Source organism: Anas platyrhynchos, chromosome 19 (genome assembly GCF_047663525.1).
Source record: "Anas platyrhynchos isolate ZD024472 breed Pekin duck chromosome 19, IASCAAS_PekinDuck_T2T, whole genome shotgun sequence".
In the NCBI taxonomy this organism is placed as follows: Eukaryota; Metazoa; Chordata; class Aves; order Anseriformes; family Anatidae; genus Anas; species Anas platyrhynchos.
In genome coordinates, this window is record NC_092605.1 from 189158 (window position 1) to 204290 (window position 15133).

The following is a 15133-nucleotide window of genomic DNA, read 5'->3' on the forward strand; positions in this document are numbered from 1 at the left end:
GCAGGGACCATGGTAAGGGTAGCACCAGGAAGTGGGAGTGATACCATTGTTGAAAATGGGGAGATGTTACCTGGTTGTGATACTTTTTGATGGAGATGGAGGTGAAATTTTAAAATGCACCCTTAAAGCTTAACTGTTGGCAATTTTTTTCCTCCTTTCTCATCCCCTGTTACTGGCAAGCAGGCAGAGATGGTGATTCTTGTCTCCCAGTGTATCAGGATTGCCTGTAATGTCCTGAAGCAACTGTTTGTATTTTTTAAATGCATTTTGTGGTAACCATCCTATAGTCTTTGGAGAGTAACTTGAGAAAAATTAACAGTAAAAAATTTTTTTTGTTTGTTTTGTTTTGTTTTCCCTTTCTGTTCCCTAAGGACCAAGCTTAACTATTGACACAGCCTGCTCCTCCAGTCTCATGGCTCTAGAAAATGCTTATAAGGCAATTCGTAATGGACAGTGCAGTGCAGCCGTGGTAGGAGGGGTCAACCTTCTGCTGAAGCCCCACACTTCTGTGCAGTTCATGAAGCTGGGTATGCTTAGTCCTGATGGTGCCTGCAAAGCTTTCGATGCTTCAGGTAAGGCATTAGCATGAAAAATTGTCTTGTTGTACAAGATGAACTTATTGCTGAATCTGTGACGTGATGCTCTGGTAACAGTGGACATAGCTGGTCTTGTCCTTGTTCTTAGGTGCGCTGCTTGGGACATACCCTGGAATTTGTCTGTGTTGCATAGCTCCATTAGACCTAGAAAATTACCTGTGGAAAATAAATTGTATGCTTCGTTTCTGTGCCAGTGGGGAAAGGAAATAACTGTCTCTTGATGTAAACTTTCTTTCATCCTTTGTGATGAGCAGTGAGCCTTTCTAGGACATTCTTTTTTAAACAAATGTACATATTGTATTCCAAAGCAATCTGTTTTAAGCAATAGCTCAGGAATGAAATAACCTTAGTGTGTGGTGCTTTTGCTACTTTATTCAAAGCAGAATAGATTAATGACTTGTTCTGTCTCTATTCTCAGGAAATGGATATTGTCGCTCTGAAGCTGTTGTCGTCGTTCTTTTGACCAAGAAATCCATGGCTAAACGCATCTATGCTACAATAGTTAATGCTGGGAGTAACACTGATGGCTTTAAAGAGCAAGGTGGGCCTTGAGCTTCTGAAAAGTGAGATACCTGCAGAACAGTTCATTCTAGAGTCTTTGTTATCAGAGAAAGATTATTGCAGGGTTCCTGTTCTTTAGGTGTGTGAGGGTTTTTCATTGTGCTTTTTTTTTTTTTTATTTTTCAACTTTGGTAATGCAATGTTCAGGCCCCTGTTTTGTAAAGGGATGAAAGGAGACAAGTGGAGATTGTTATTATACAGAGTATCAGGAGTGTCCTGTTGCTAGTTTAGCCTTTCTTGGGATATACTTTATATATATATTGGAGTAACTTTTGCACAGATAGTAGAAACATACATGTTGTTACTGGAAATCTCTTTTCCTGCTCCTGTACTATTTTTCCCACTCATGGAGATGCCAAGTTTTATATGTTTTGCTTGATCTATACATATAGTGTTAACCAGTATCTTCCCACAGTACTCTAATCATTGGTTTAGTTCCATTTCTGGTTCCTCTGCTCTAATTTCTAAGAGCCTGATAGGCTTACTGTGTTTGGTACAAAGGACATAAGTATAAACCCTGAAAAAATAGCTTTCTTTTTGTCCTGGTAGCCCCAGTCAGTTGAAAGGGTGCTCAAAGCGGAACAGGAAGCATTTATTGAGAGAGAGAAATTGATGGCAATTTTGATTCTAGGTGTGACATTCCCATCTGGAGACATGCAGCGGCAGTTGGTCAGTTCTCTGCACAGAGAATGTGGTATCAAGCCTGGAGACATTGAGTATGTTGAAACTCATGGAACAGGCACCAAGGTCAGTATGACCTCTTTGGTTTTGGGGTATTTTCTTCCCTTGCACCACTTGCCACACTTTGGAACCAAATTATTCTTTGTTCTTTCAAAATAAAGGTAAAGGAATTGTATTTCTGTCTTCTACCAGTTTATGGAATATATACTGCTTCACTGCTTTTGTATTTTACCCAAATATCTTAACCTTTCATTTTCTTTTGTGGTGTGTTTTGGAAGTATTGGCTACTAGCCATTCTGATTACTTTCCTTCTAGGTTGGAGATCCACAGGAGGTAAATGGCATTGCAGATGTCTTCTGCCAATGTGAGAGAGAGCCATTGTTGATTGGATCAACCAAGTCAAACATGGGTCATCCAGAGCCTGCCTCTGGACTTGCTGCATTAGCCAAGGTAACATGTGGTCTGTGAGAGAAAAGGCTTGGGGGTGAGGGAGGGACTAGTATTGGCTGTGTTTGTTTGTTTGTTTTAAAGAAAATTTGCACTGATCCAGAATAAAATCTACACCGGTATTGATAAGTCAGGTGATTCCTTACTACCTACTACTTGTTTCACCTGCAAATGCTTTTAAAAGCTCAGGTGGCTATTCTGCAAGCTGTACATGAGTGCCCAGGTGACCCTCTGCCATGTGTACTCACACATGCATGCAAGCTCAAACATTATAATTCACACATACCACTCAATTCTACAGGAATGTAACTCTGCTCAGAATAAGGGGCTTGAGGTCACCTTATTGATTATTCTTACACTGGAACTTCTGACAGAACTCTGTAGGTCATTGGGTTCAGGGGAGGTACAAATAGAGAGGTATTGGAGTAGTTTGAATGACCAAAGGTAAGAAGCAGTTTCTGTACCAGAAGAGTAGCTGATCCTTTGAGCTGTTTGTCAAGGATGTGTTTCTCTTCTTAGTCTGTCTTGTGTTGGTGAGAAGCCAGGTGATTTATTTGGGATGAGGCTACCAGCTTGAATAACTGGTTGTCTTAGCAACTGGCCTACTAATTACTGCTGTAGGCAGACAATCATCTCCCAGCCCTGGCTGCTAAACTGCTTAGCAAAGAGCTAGCTATGGTTCATGCTTGGTTGTAAGCCTATTACTGACAGCCTTATAGACATGCAAACTGAATTCAAGTATACTATCACTGCTATGATTTTAGGCTCTTTAAAATAATTATTATGATCTGAGTATGTACAGCTTTCTGTGAATAGCCTTGTCTGCAAATAAAGAGTGGAAACTGCAATATCTGTCTCTCTGTAGAGGAAAGTTTAACCTTTTTTTAGAACCTCTATCACCTGGACTGCCACCTTTTTCAATAGTAGGAATGATGACTTGATTCATTAAAATGAACCTCTCCATCCTTAATGTGTTGTATGTTATGAGCAATTTGCTTAGTACAGTTCTTCCGTGAGGACTGAACTGAGAGGATCAAAGCTTTGAGGTAACTTTCCCTGTTTGTGTTTCTTAGAGAATGCAGAACTGCAAAAATAGGGACCACAGTTTCTTTTTTGAAGACTTCTGTGACATCGTATTTTCTCACTTTTCCATCACTTTTTTCACTTAACTTTGTATCAGAATTTACAGCTGTAGGCAAGAGCCCATAGCACCTTTCACGTGTTAGAATGTCTTTTTGTTGTGCTTCTATTAAGTTGTATTAGGTCTTGTTCCCAGATCTGGCATGTTTGAGAGCACCTGAAGCTATGTCTGGTTTGGTGTTGAAAGTTCTGTCTCTGTTCTCGGTTCTTTGAAAGTTGGGCAGCAATTGACATTTTAATATTTGGAATTTTAATAAGAATGACAGATCTTGCATTCTTGAGGCCAAACCAGAAACTACACCGAGGCAATCCTTTTCTAAGACAGTAACTGTTTCAGGAAGCATGCAGTTTCTGTTAACATTTTATTTTTGCATTCCATAAAATGCTTTTACGTGTGAGATGTCAGTTATGAAAATAGATCTTGGAAGTATCTGACTTAAGACTTAAAGAAAATGTTTATTATGGAAAAAAGAATAAGAAAGAATACTAGGGTTTGCCAAGGCCACTTTACTTGAGTTCTGGTGAGGTAGGGAGAACTCATCTGCACTTTGCTGTGCAACAATTAGGCTGAGTAGTTGAAAAGACAAATTTCTTGTTAGCTGTGCTGTACACGCATTGTACTGCATTCTCAAACTTATGTAGAAGCCATGGAAGGCTTAGAGGACAAATATGTATGTTTTATAAAGCAACAGTAAGTTCAAAGTAGGTAGTACTGTAGGTGTAGGAATAGCGTTCATGAAAAGTCTTTTGTCACCGTGGCTTTATAACATGCTAACTGGAGACGAAACTGTACGTTTATGGTTGTTTTCCTGGATAGTTTGCCATGTCTGATGGTCAGCTTGGAAGAACTGTTTCCCAACCACGATCTGTTTATGTGACAATTTTGTGGTGATGAAGGAATTGCCAAACACACAGGACATGCAGTATCTGCTACTGACCTTATGGTGTTTGGTTTGCTGGACTTTTGTCACAAATGATTATGGCCTTGGTGTTATGGACTGTTTGTAGTGTTGTTATTGAAAAAGGTAGTTCTTGCTTTTTATTGTAAGTCTTGTGCTGTTTTCTGTGCTGGCTCTGCCAGTTCTGATACATCTGCTACTTTTCTGGGTGAAGAAGACATCAAATGGATAGCAAGCAGCATGAAAACCCTTTCACCAGTGGTTCAGTGTGTCTCTTTTGTGGTAAAGGCAGAAATGGGAGCATTTATTGTAATAAAGAATAGTATGTATGGCCATCTGAATGGGGAAAGATGGAGTGTGATGAAGGAAGAATAGCTGAAAGAGGAGAAAAAAGATGTGATATCTTTAGTAGCTAGGTTGCTTTTCCAGCAAGATTGCATGGCTTTACAGTTAGAAAGGGTCTGGAAGCTAAACTTAAAACTACCACCCTTAACCTTAACCACTTACTTTCTACATGGCCTTAAAACTTGCCTAAGTGAAGTATGTATTGCCTCTACCACATTGATAATGTTAGTCTGTGAAGGGTCCCTTTATACAAAACTAACAGGAGCTGCTTTTGTGTATGCTTACATGGTCATTTATAGTAATGAAAATAAATAAAACAAAATATAGTTTAAAAAAAAAAAAGAAAATATGGAGCACATAATACTATGTTCTGTCTTCCAGGTCGTTCTCTCTCTGGAACACGGGCTGTGGGCCCCAAATCTTCATTTCAGTGACCCAAATCCAGATATTCCTGCTTTACTTAATGGCTCCTTAAAAGTGGTTTGTGAACCCACACCAACAAAAGGTGGCTTAGTCAGCATCAATTCTTTTGGCTTTGGAGGTGCTAACGTTCATGTCATTCTGAAGCCAAATGAGAAGAAACATCAGCCTCCAGAGACTTGTAACTTGCCAAGACTGGTTCAAGTTTGTGGCAGAACACAGGAAGCTGTAGAAACACTAATTCAAGAGAGCAAAAAACAGAGAGGATGCGGTCCATTTTTACGCCTGCTCACTGATATCTCTGCAATTCCTGTATCCCTCATGCCCTACAGGGGCTACACCCTAGTTGGCACTGAGAGTGACATCGGAGAGGTTCAGCAAGTTCAGGTGTCTGGTAGACCACTCTGGTACATCTGCTCAGGTAGGTCCACAGCAGCGTCCAGGCTTCTGCATTCTTCTGTAGAAATGAAGCTTGAATAGTTGGATCTTGTACACTAAAGTTTTTTCCGCTCTCCAGAATGAGGAACTGTCATGCAGACCCATGGTATGTGTAGGAGAATCATGTTTTCTGTGTTTTATCTAATGCTTCCAATTTAGCTATCTTTTATTGACAGCAAAGTCCAGAGAACAAAAAAGCAGTGCCTAATTTAGAGGGTGTTAGGAATGTGCAATGATTTGTCCTTAGATAGGATTCTTTCACTTCCAAAGCAAGCATATGATGTGCACTTCTATTATAGAGCATTACAAAAGCACGTTTTCTTGCTTATCTTGCAGGCATGGGAACCCAGTGGAAAGGTATGGGCCTGAGTCTTATGAAATTGGATGTGTTTCGCCAGTCTATAATGCGCTCAGATGAGGCTTTGAAGAACACAGGACTGAAGGTCTCAGACCTGCTTCTGCAAGCAGATGACAATACTTTTGATGAGACTGTCAATGCATTTGTTGGAGTAGCTGCTGTTCAGGTTAGTTGCAGTTAGATAGTTGCAGTTGATAGTTGCAGTAGATAGTTTGGGTAGTTTTGGGACCAGCCCTTTGCAAGATGCTTGGAGGAATGTTGATGTAAACTGATCTCTCTGTGTGTGTATCTGTGCGTGTAATGTGGGGTAGTTTCTCTAAGATACTAAGGAAAATATGAAGTTTTATGTAAACGTTTCTGCCAAGAAACAAAGTTCTATAGAATGCCTTCTAAAATTTGTTCTGAAAAAGAACGAAATGATGTTAAATGGAGTCTCTTTAATTCTGGAAGAGTGTCAAAGCAGGGTTTGTTGTGTATTAAAAAAAAACTAGAAGCAGAGCTTTTAAAGTGATCTGGAAAGCTGGTCTTGGCTCTTGCTTTATACAGACACTCTTAGCTTCCAACCCAAGCTAATCTATGATTCTATCTTAAAGATCATCTAGTTCCAACCCCCTTGCCATAGGCAGGGATGCCACCCACTAGATCAGGTTGGCGAAGGCCACACCCAACCTGGCCTTGAATACCTCCACAGACAGGACATCCACAACTTCCTATCATTATATCATTCCTTGTCCTATCATTATCTACCCGAGTAAAGAGTCCCTCTCCATCCTTTTTATAAGATTCCTTTAAGTATTGAAAGGCCACAACAAGGTCTCCCTGGAGCCTTCTCTTCTCCAGGCTGAACATCCCCAGCTCTTTCAGCCTTTCTTCATAGGAGAGGTGCTCCAGCCCTCTGATCATTTTTGTAGCCCTTCTCTGGACTCGCTTTAACAGGTCCGCATCTTTCTTGTGCTTGATGCACAAAGATGCAGTATTCCAGGTGAGGCCTCATGAGGGCACAGTAGAGGGGGACAATCACCTCCTGATTATGCCTCTTTTGATGCAGCTCATGGCACAGTTGGCCTTCTAGGCTGCAGGCACAGACTGCTGGCTCATGTCAAGCTCTTGGTAATCTCCTGTTGTTGGAGATAACGTCCTAGGGTAAAGCTGCATAGTGGAGAAGCACAAACAATACTGGAGACATGATGATTCTTGACATGCTTTGAAATGAGGCTGAAGCTGCTGTTATTTGTGTGTGTGTGTGTGTGTGTGTTTTTAAAAAAGGGCAAGAAGAAAGTCTGTACAAAAAAATAATCTTGAAATGCACCCAGCACTCTTGTGTGCCTTTGAGTCCTTACACCTGCTTATTCTGGTATGGAATCATTAATTCTGCCTTTCCTTGCAGATTGCCCAAATTGATATGCTGAAGGCTGCAGGTCTGCAACCTGATGGGATTTTGGGCCACTCAGTGGGAGAAGTAGCTTGTGGCTATGCAGATAATTCCTTAAGTCATGAAGAAGCCATTCTTGCTGCTTATTGGCGAGGGCGATGTGTTAAAGAGGCCAAATTGCCCCCAGGAGGAATGGCTGCTGTTGGTAGGTATATGCTTAGCAAAAGTGGTAGAGGAAAGTGCATCTGATCTCTGTTGTATGGCATTAACATAAAACTGGGCTCTGAAATGTGTTTGTGATAGCAATCAGTTCTGTAAAAGTTTGGCTACTGTTGCCTCTTTTTTTCTTCTGATGAAGAACAGGTTATAAATATTGAAGTTGATACAATGGTAGTAATATCTGACCTGTAATACATAAGAGTTTTGGTCATCATTCCAAAACCAAGTGGAAATACAGAGATTTATTGACAGGTGACAAATGACAGTCCCAGTAATTACCTTGAAAAGAGAAGTGAAAAATATAAGGCACAATGTTTTTTCTCTTTACTCTTTTCAAAAAGCAGTATTTCTGAAGTATGCAAGAATGAGACATGAAGTCGCTGGTATGTAATGGGCAGTTGGCTCACAGAACTTAGTGCCATTAGCACATGCTTGTGCCTGCTGGTACTCAGGAAGGAGCTTTTTCCCGGTCCAGCACTACTCAGCGTTTCTGTCAATTATAAGTTTTGTTCACAACTGGGTGAAGTTTTGAGCTTTGAACCCAGCAGTTTGTCTTCAGTGGCTTCATGCTAATTTATATGTTTAAAAATAACATGACTATTGATAGCAGGATTGTTTTCCTGTTTCATATGACTAGACACAGTGGTTGATTAAAAGTGGTGAAACACTTCAGAGAAAAGCTGTTGCAGGTCTAATGCAATGAGTTTGATGACTGGGTCTCATATTATAAACCTACGCTTCTTATTTTAACCAATTCTATAAAGTACTATCTACCTAATTGAGCTCTTTTTCTGCTTAATATTAAATACGTGACACCTTATCACAGAATTTAGCTTAGAGTGATGCATATAATGTTTTTCATAATCTGATTTTGAGTTCAAGCTTTTACTGTGACTTGTATCCATGTAATATGTGCTCAATATCACAGTGACAAATAAAGTGTTAAAGCCATAAGATAAACATCCTTTGATTTTGCAGAATCACTTTTGGGCAGAGTGGGGATGTCTGTGATCTTTCTAGGAATCCGTTACAGTTTTGTAAAATGCTGAATTAAGTGCAGTGATTGCATGCTTAATGGGGAGGATTGCCTTTCATCACAAGGCTTACTTCTCAAAACATGTTGTCCTGAACTCTTCCTCCTGCAGGTCTGACATGGGAGGAATGTAAGCAGCGCTGCCCTCCAAATGTGGTACCAGCCTGCCACAACTCTGAAGATACTGTCACTATTTCAGGGCCTCTGGTAAGGAAAGAATTAACATGGTGCATGCCAGATCTGTGACTGGAACCTGTGAAGTTCTAGTTTGAAGAAAATGTGAAGCTAAGCTGCTTGAAAAGAAAAGCACCCCTCCCAGTGGGAGGGGACATGGTGTTCTTTATGAGTTCAAACACTCAAAAGCTCTCTGAGAGGAAGTGTAAGCTAGTAATGACAGATTTCTTATGCTGAATACTCTTATAGCCATGGGTATAATGAGTGATGAATGATAATACTGAGAACGACAATAATCTCATCACTGATATGGCGCCCCTTAAGTGGCAAGTGATAAAGGGCATGGAGATAGTACAGTGCTTCAAACATTTCCCAAATATATTGTGAACTGTTAGTTTTAGTTCTCTTTTATCCTTTTCTCCTCAGGACTCTGTGAATGAGTTTGTAGCCAAACTGAAAAAGGATGGTGTGTTCGCAAAGGAGGTCCGCAGTGCCGGAGTTGCATTTCATTCCTATTATATGGCATCTATTGCACCAGCGCTGCTAAGTGCTTTGAGAAAGGTAATGCTACTGAATTATGGTGTGCTTGAGTTGTGGTGGGGCACCTGGATTTGAGCATCAGTGAGGTTAAGCTAAGAGGGTTCTATCCTTTAAGAGGGAAAGTCTCTTAAAGAGCGTGTAGACATCTGTAAGTTTTGAAGTCCTATCACATTAAGCAGAATGGTGACCTCAGCAGTCAAGATGAGGAAAATGTCCCACAAGAAAGGGGGCAAGGGCTGCTTGCTTTTGCCTGTCTTGCTGTCATCTATGACCTGTAACTCTTCCTCCTGTCCCTCTTCATTGTCTGTCTGCAGGTCATTCCACACCCTAAACCTCGTTCAGCACGGTGGATCAGTACATCTATCCCTGAATCTCAGTGGCAAAGTGATCTGGCTAGGAATTCCTCTGCAGAGTATTATGTGAACAACCTAGTGAGTCCCGTGCTGTTCCATGAAGGCCTGAAGCATATTCCAGAGAATGCTGTTGTAGTGGAGATTGCTCCACATGCTCTTTTACAGGTATTTTATTTGATTGTGTCAATGTGGTAGTATATCTCAAAATGTTCCTGCAGGAAGGGAATTGAATGTCTGAAGATTAGGGAATGTTGCTTTTTTGTTTTTTAATTTTTTCCTTCCCATTCTGAGAATAGTATCTTACTCGAGTACTTTCAATTCTCTCCCAGTTTTAAGAATTTATTTATTTTCTTAAATAAATAAATAAATATCCCAACATACTACAACTTCCCTAGCCATGCGTTCATGTTGTGGCCTTTATTCATTGTCTTGCATTTCAGATAGCTGATAGGTAGCTCTCCAAACTGCAGTGAGTAAGAAAATTGTTTGGACCTAATAGGGCACATGTGTATAAAGCAGGGCAGGGAGGAGAAATTCAGGACTAACAGGGCTTTTCTGTGGAAAATCTGTTATTGCCATCTGTAGTTTCATGTTTTTGTATTGGAAAGTTGTAGTTGGTAGTGGTGTTTCTTTCTCCCTTATTCTCCTTTTCAGTTTTTAAAAGCTAGTTCAGTTGATACTGTTCCCTCTCACTTCATTTGCGGACTTGGATAATCAAACTTACATAGCCGTAGAAATTCAAGGAGAAAAGAAAACACAATTCCACACTAACATGACTGGCTAAAATAATATAATATGCAGTGTTGCATCTCTTACAGATATTAAGTATGTCTACATCATGTTAATTTTTCAGAGAAGTAAGATCTGAGTTATTACTCTCAAAAATACCTTTATACTAATATTAAGATGCATGCTTTTAGGTATTCTCCATTATTTTGTGGGGTTTTGAATTATGTGGTGTCCATTCCTCCTATCCTTTCTTCCCACCCTCAATGTGAGCTGAAAATAGACAACACTTCAAATGGAACTTATAAAAAATAGAATGTCCAAGCATTAACCATCTTTAATGAATGGGATTTGGGGAGGTTTTCCCCCCCAGCCTCTGCCGGGTAACTTTGTCCTGTGTGATCAAAGTAAAAAGCCAGAATGTGACTTTGGATTCCTGAAGTGTAGTCTCTCTTTTGTGTTCCCCTACCTTCCAGGGAATTTGAGTATCATTATACTGAAGCAAAACGTTGCTTCGCATATCTACATTATTTGAGAGGATGCTAATGAGGTGATTAAATGCAAATTTGTATGGCATCAAATGTTTTCATCAGCTTCCAAAAAAAGACTTGGATATCTATAATACCAGGCATACACAAAATGTCTTCTATCATCTATTTCAGAACACTATATTATTCCCTTTTTCCCATCCCATAAGAACTGGTCATTGTGATTTAGCCCCTTATCAGAGAATGCAGTACATGAGGTACACTAGGTTGTGCTTGTCTCACAAGATCAGTGCTGTGGTCTTGTGCTTGTCCCTTAAGTCTCAAGAGCTGGTCCTTTTTATTTGCCCCATGGCATGCAAAATGAGACAAATCTTAAGATGATCCATTTGTGAATCAAGTTTTATAGTTGTACAGTGTTTCAGAGTTCCAATCCAGTATATATTTTTTATGTGTATTAGTTTTATTTGTGCTTTGAAAGTGTGACTTGAAGGGAGAATCAGAGCAGAACTATTTAGACATGTATTTTTCTCTAAAAAGATTTTATACTTAATATTAAAATCACTACGATTTTGGAATCTAATGCAAGTGACTAATGATTTCATCAGCTGGGTTTGAGAGTGTTGTTTTTCTCTTCCTTCTTCCTTCTTCCATTTAAAGACTTTAGACCAAATTAAAGAACAGATCAAATTTGGGTCAGATGTTCAAGGCTGGGTTTTTGATTTAATAGCAGTTGTTTGGAAAATGCTGTAGGAAGCTACAGACTGAAAAAGGCTGATCCTTGGAGCAAGAGCTTAAGGTGGGGTGGCGCACAAGTGGGAGGCTCAAGGGGGTGATCCTGCAGTTCTTGAAGTGTAGCTGTTGATTTCACAGGTCAATTTGCCTGGGAAAGGGAGATGTGTGATTTGGCAGAATTTAATGAATATTACATTTATTCTTCCTTACAAGACATGCAGTTTCTTGGATGGCTGGAAGGGTATTGTGCTGTGCTGCTTCTAGCCTGTTTAAATATGCACGTTCTAGCACCTGGCACAGGTGCAGAAGCAGTTTGACGAAACAGTGTCTTTGTGGTGTGTGGAGGGGAGGGAAAATCAGAGGCAAAAAAGTTAGTAATAACTTCCACCAGTGATTTCTGAACTCTACTTGACCAGGCTATCTTGAGGAGAAGTTTGAAACCATCATGCACTATTCTACCTTTGATGAAGAAGGACCAGAAGAATAACTTGGAGTTCTTCCTAACACAGGCTGGAAAGATTCATTTAACTGGGTAAGGAGACTAAGGGATCAAGGGTGAGTGGGGTATCAATTAGGAGAGAATTCAAGCCTCTTCTCTAGCATGCATGTCTTCACCGTGATTGAAATACTCTTTCAACAAACTTGGGAAAAATGGGATTTACACCTATGCTTTATGTATTTTATATGCTCATTTAGGAAGTATTTCCACAGGTTAGAGATTGTTTGGGCTGGGGAGGTGCTTTTCAAAGAGAAGGAATCCGTTTCCTGAGGCCTAGGAGCCTGGAACTGGCTCATAGAAAGTAAACTTTGCATCTCATAGACTGTTAGAATTAAAATTTGGTTATAGTAAATGTTCATGGAACTCCTGGAGAAGTCTCAGACGTGGAGCCCAGGAACAGTTACTATATGACCTTTAAGAATTACGGTCATTTTTTTTTTTTTCCTTTTTTCTTTTTCCCCTCCAATAGTCATGATCCTGTTTGTCTTCCTAGGATAAATGTCCTTGGAAACAACATGTTCCCATCTGTGGAATACCCTGTCCCTGTTGGAACACCCCTTATTTCTCCATATATCAAATGGGACCACAGCCAGGACTGGGATGTTCCAAAAGCTGAAGACTTTCCATCAGGTTCCAAAGGCTCTGCATCTGCTTCAGTCTACAATATTGGTATGTTTGTCAGTTGGTTTTGTTTGTTTTCCTACTTTATCTCTACGTTTTTTTATAAAACTAGGAAAAGGACACTCAAAGCACAGCATCCTTGAAGTCATCTTTTGTAGCTTCATATATTTTTATTTATTCGTTTTCAAAGAGACTGGATCTACTTCTGAAATGGGGTGAAAGAATATGAACAGAGGAGGAAATTGTCTTGATTCAGACTGACAGTCTTAAGATTGGCATGTTGCCAATCAGGATTGCTGGGAAAAACACTACATCCTCTTAAAGAAACTTAAGGCAAAAGATCTCTTTATTTGTGAGTTTTTTTAATTTTTATTCTGCTCTTTATTCTGTCACAGACGTGAGTCCTGACTCTCCTGACCATTACCTGGTTGGTCATTGCATTGATGGCAGAATCCTGTACCCAGCAACTGGGTACCTTGTGCTGGCTTGGCGATCTCTGGCAGGGTCTCTTGGCATGGCCATGGAGCAAACAGCTGTTATGTTTGAAGACGTTACAATTCATCAGGCAACTATCCTTCCCAAAAAGGGTGAGTGAGTGGTACTGTCACAATTGCAACAATTAAAGGAGCATAAGGAAAGAAATGCAAAGGGAAAGTGAGAGGAACTTGGGGCGGGGGGGGGGGGGGGGAAGGGGCAGGTAAGACTGGGAGTGCAACATGTCTGTATGAAATTACTGATTGTTCAGTCAAGTAACACATACAGTCACCTTTACTCCATGTTGTGTGGAATGAGTCTGGAAATGATGCTGGAGAATGGAGGCAGTAACTGACCTTGCAGCCCTGTCTTCCTCAATGTTTCTTGCAGGATCAGTGCAGTTGGAAGTTCGAATCATGCCTGCTTCCCACTGCTTTGAAGTGTCAGGGAATGGGAATTTGGCTGTGAGTGGTAAGTGAATGAAGTGTGTGTGCATGCCCTGACCTACTCAAATCCATTATGTATGAACACTGATGATTCTTATTCTTGCCACTGTGCCCATCAGGGAAGATTAACCTCCTAGAAAACGATGCTTTGAAGAACTTTCGTAACCAGCTAGCTGCATTTCAGACTCACTTAGATACAAGCTCAAAGTCTGGCCTCTTGAAGGAAGACGTTTACCAAGAGCTGCATCTTCGTGGATATAATTATGGACCAACTTTCCAGGGTGTTCTGGAATGCAACAGTGAAGGTGAATTTACTTTCTATGGAAGAATGATTAATGTGGTTATTGTAATGATGAATATTTTATCTTTTAGTTCAATTTGTATTAGTGGTCCACTTGACTATGCTTTGTGGAGTAATTATGCTTTTTAGTGTGGTAACAGAGAACATCTAAGTGTTCTAACAGGGCACTGGGAAAGCTGTTATGTCCAATGTAAAACTGATTACTGGAGTTTACAAGGGAAGCTGGGTGCATGCAACAGACTTTGTAGTTATGTAACGACTTCCCACATTTGCTGAATGACAATTACAGTGAGGTTTCCACTCTCTCTTCTTCTGCAGGAAGTGCAGGGAAAGTTCTGTGGAATGGAAACTGGGTGACCTTCCTTGACACCTTGCTACACATGATAGTCTTAGCTGAGACTGGGCGCAGTCTACGCTTACCCACCAGGATTCGCTCAGTGTATATTGACCCAGTGCTGCATCCTGAGCATGTGTGCCAGTACCAGGACAATGTAGAAGGTAATGTCTTTTGTCTTCGGCCTTTTACAAGTTCCTTTGAGTGCTGTGTATGAATGTTTGACTTTCTTAGAAGTAGGATGGACTTTAGGGGCCCTCTTACTCTCCAAGTTATTCTACAGCTCCCTTTGTAATGGTCTGATATAGCACTCAGTGTCCATCTGATCACCTTGAAGAAAATGCTTATAGAGTTTGATGCAAGCTTATGTTTGTTTCTTGTCTTTCAGCTTTAGATGTTGTTGTTGACCACTGTCTTAACAGCCTCAAAGCAGGAGGTGTTCAGATTAATGGTCTTCATGCTTCTGTGGCACCACGACGACAACAGGAACGAATCCCTCCCACCCTGGAAAAATACTGCTTTATTCCCTATATTGAGAGTAACTGTTTGTCTTCCAGTGCCCAGCTTCATGCCTATCTGGAGCACTGTAAAGGTAGAGCGGGGTTGGTTTGTTTTCACATTAGGGGAATCTTCCAGCTTGCCAGAGCTGACAGAAACTGTTCATACTACTTCAATCCTTAGAGCACTTAAGAAATTGAGTGTTGGTCTCTGTACAAAACTTCAGCAGGAGTCCTATGTCCACACACTTGTTAGAAGCTTAAAAACTACTTTTGCCTGAGGTAACTCAGGAACGCAAGTAGGAGTAAAGCCAGCAGGTGGGGGCATCTACACTTCTTTAAGGGGCAGTGTGTCAAATAGCACAACCCTTCCTGTAAGCAGAGAGGCAGAAATCAGCTTCTTCATGGAGAAATCCAGTCTGCTTACTTCAAAAACTGA

At 40.5% G+C, this 15133-nt stretch overlaps 1 protein-coding gene across 2 annotated transcripts in view; it reads left to right on the forward strand.

The window, feature by feature from the left end:
- Positions 1-15133, forward strand: part of FASN (fatty acid synthase) — a 45563-nt gene that overhangs the window by 9146 nt on the left and 21284 nt on the right. For both annotated transcript variants that reach the window (XM_027471234.3, NM_001310798.1), the window contains 17 exon segments: positions 372-572; positions 1015-1137; positions 1789-1904; positions 2154-2288; positions 5051-5510; positions 5864-6051; positions 7273-7462; positions 8622-8716; positions 9110-9244; positions 9538-9741; positions 11939-12054; positions 12515-12690; positions 13038-13229; positions 13507-13587; positions 13682-13867; positions 14182-14361; positions 14586-14789. In XM_027471234.3, coding sequence (XP_027327035.1) covers positions 372-572; positions 1015-1137; positions 1789-1904; positions 2154-2288; positions 5051-5510; positions 5864-6051; positions 7273-7462; positions 8622-8716; positions 9110-9244; positions 9538-9741; positions 11939-12054; positions 12515-12690; positions 13038-13229; positions 13507-13587; positions 13682-13867; positions 14182-14361; positions 14586-14789 — 2982 coding nt within the window.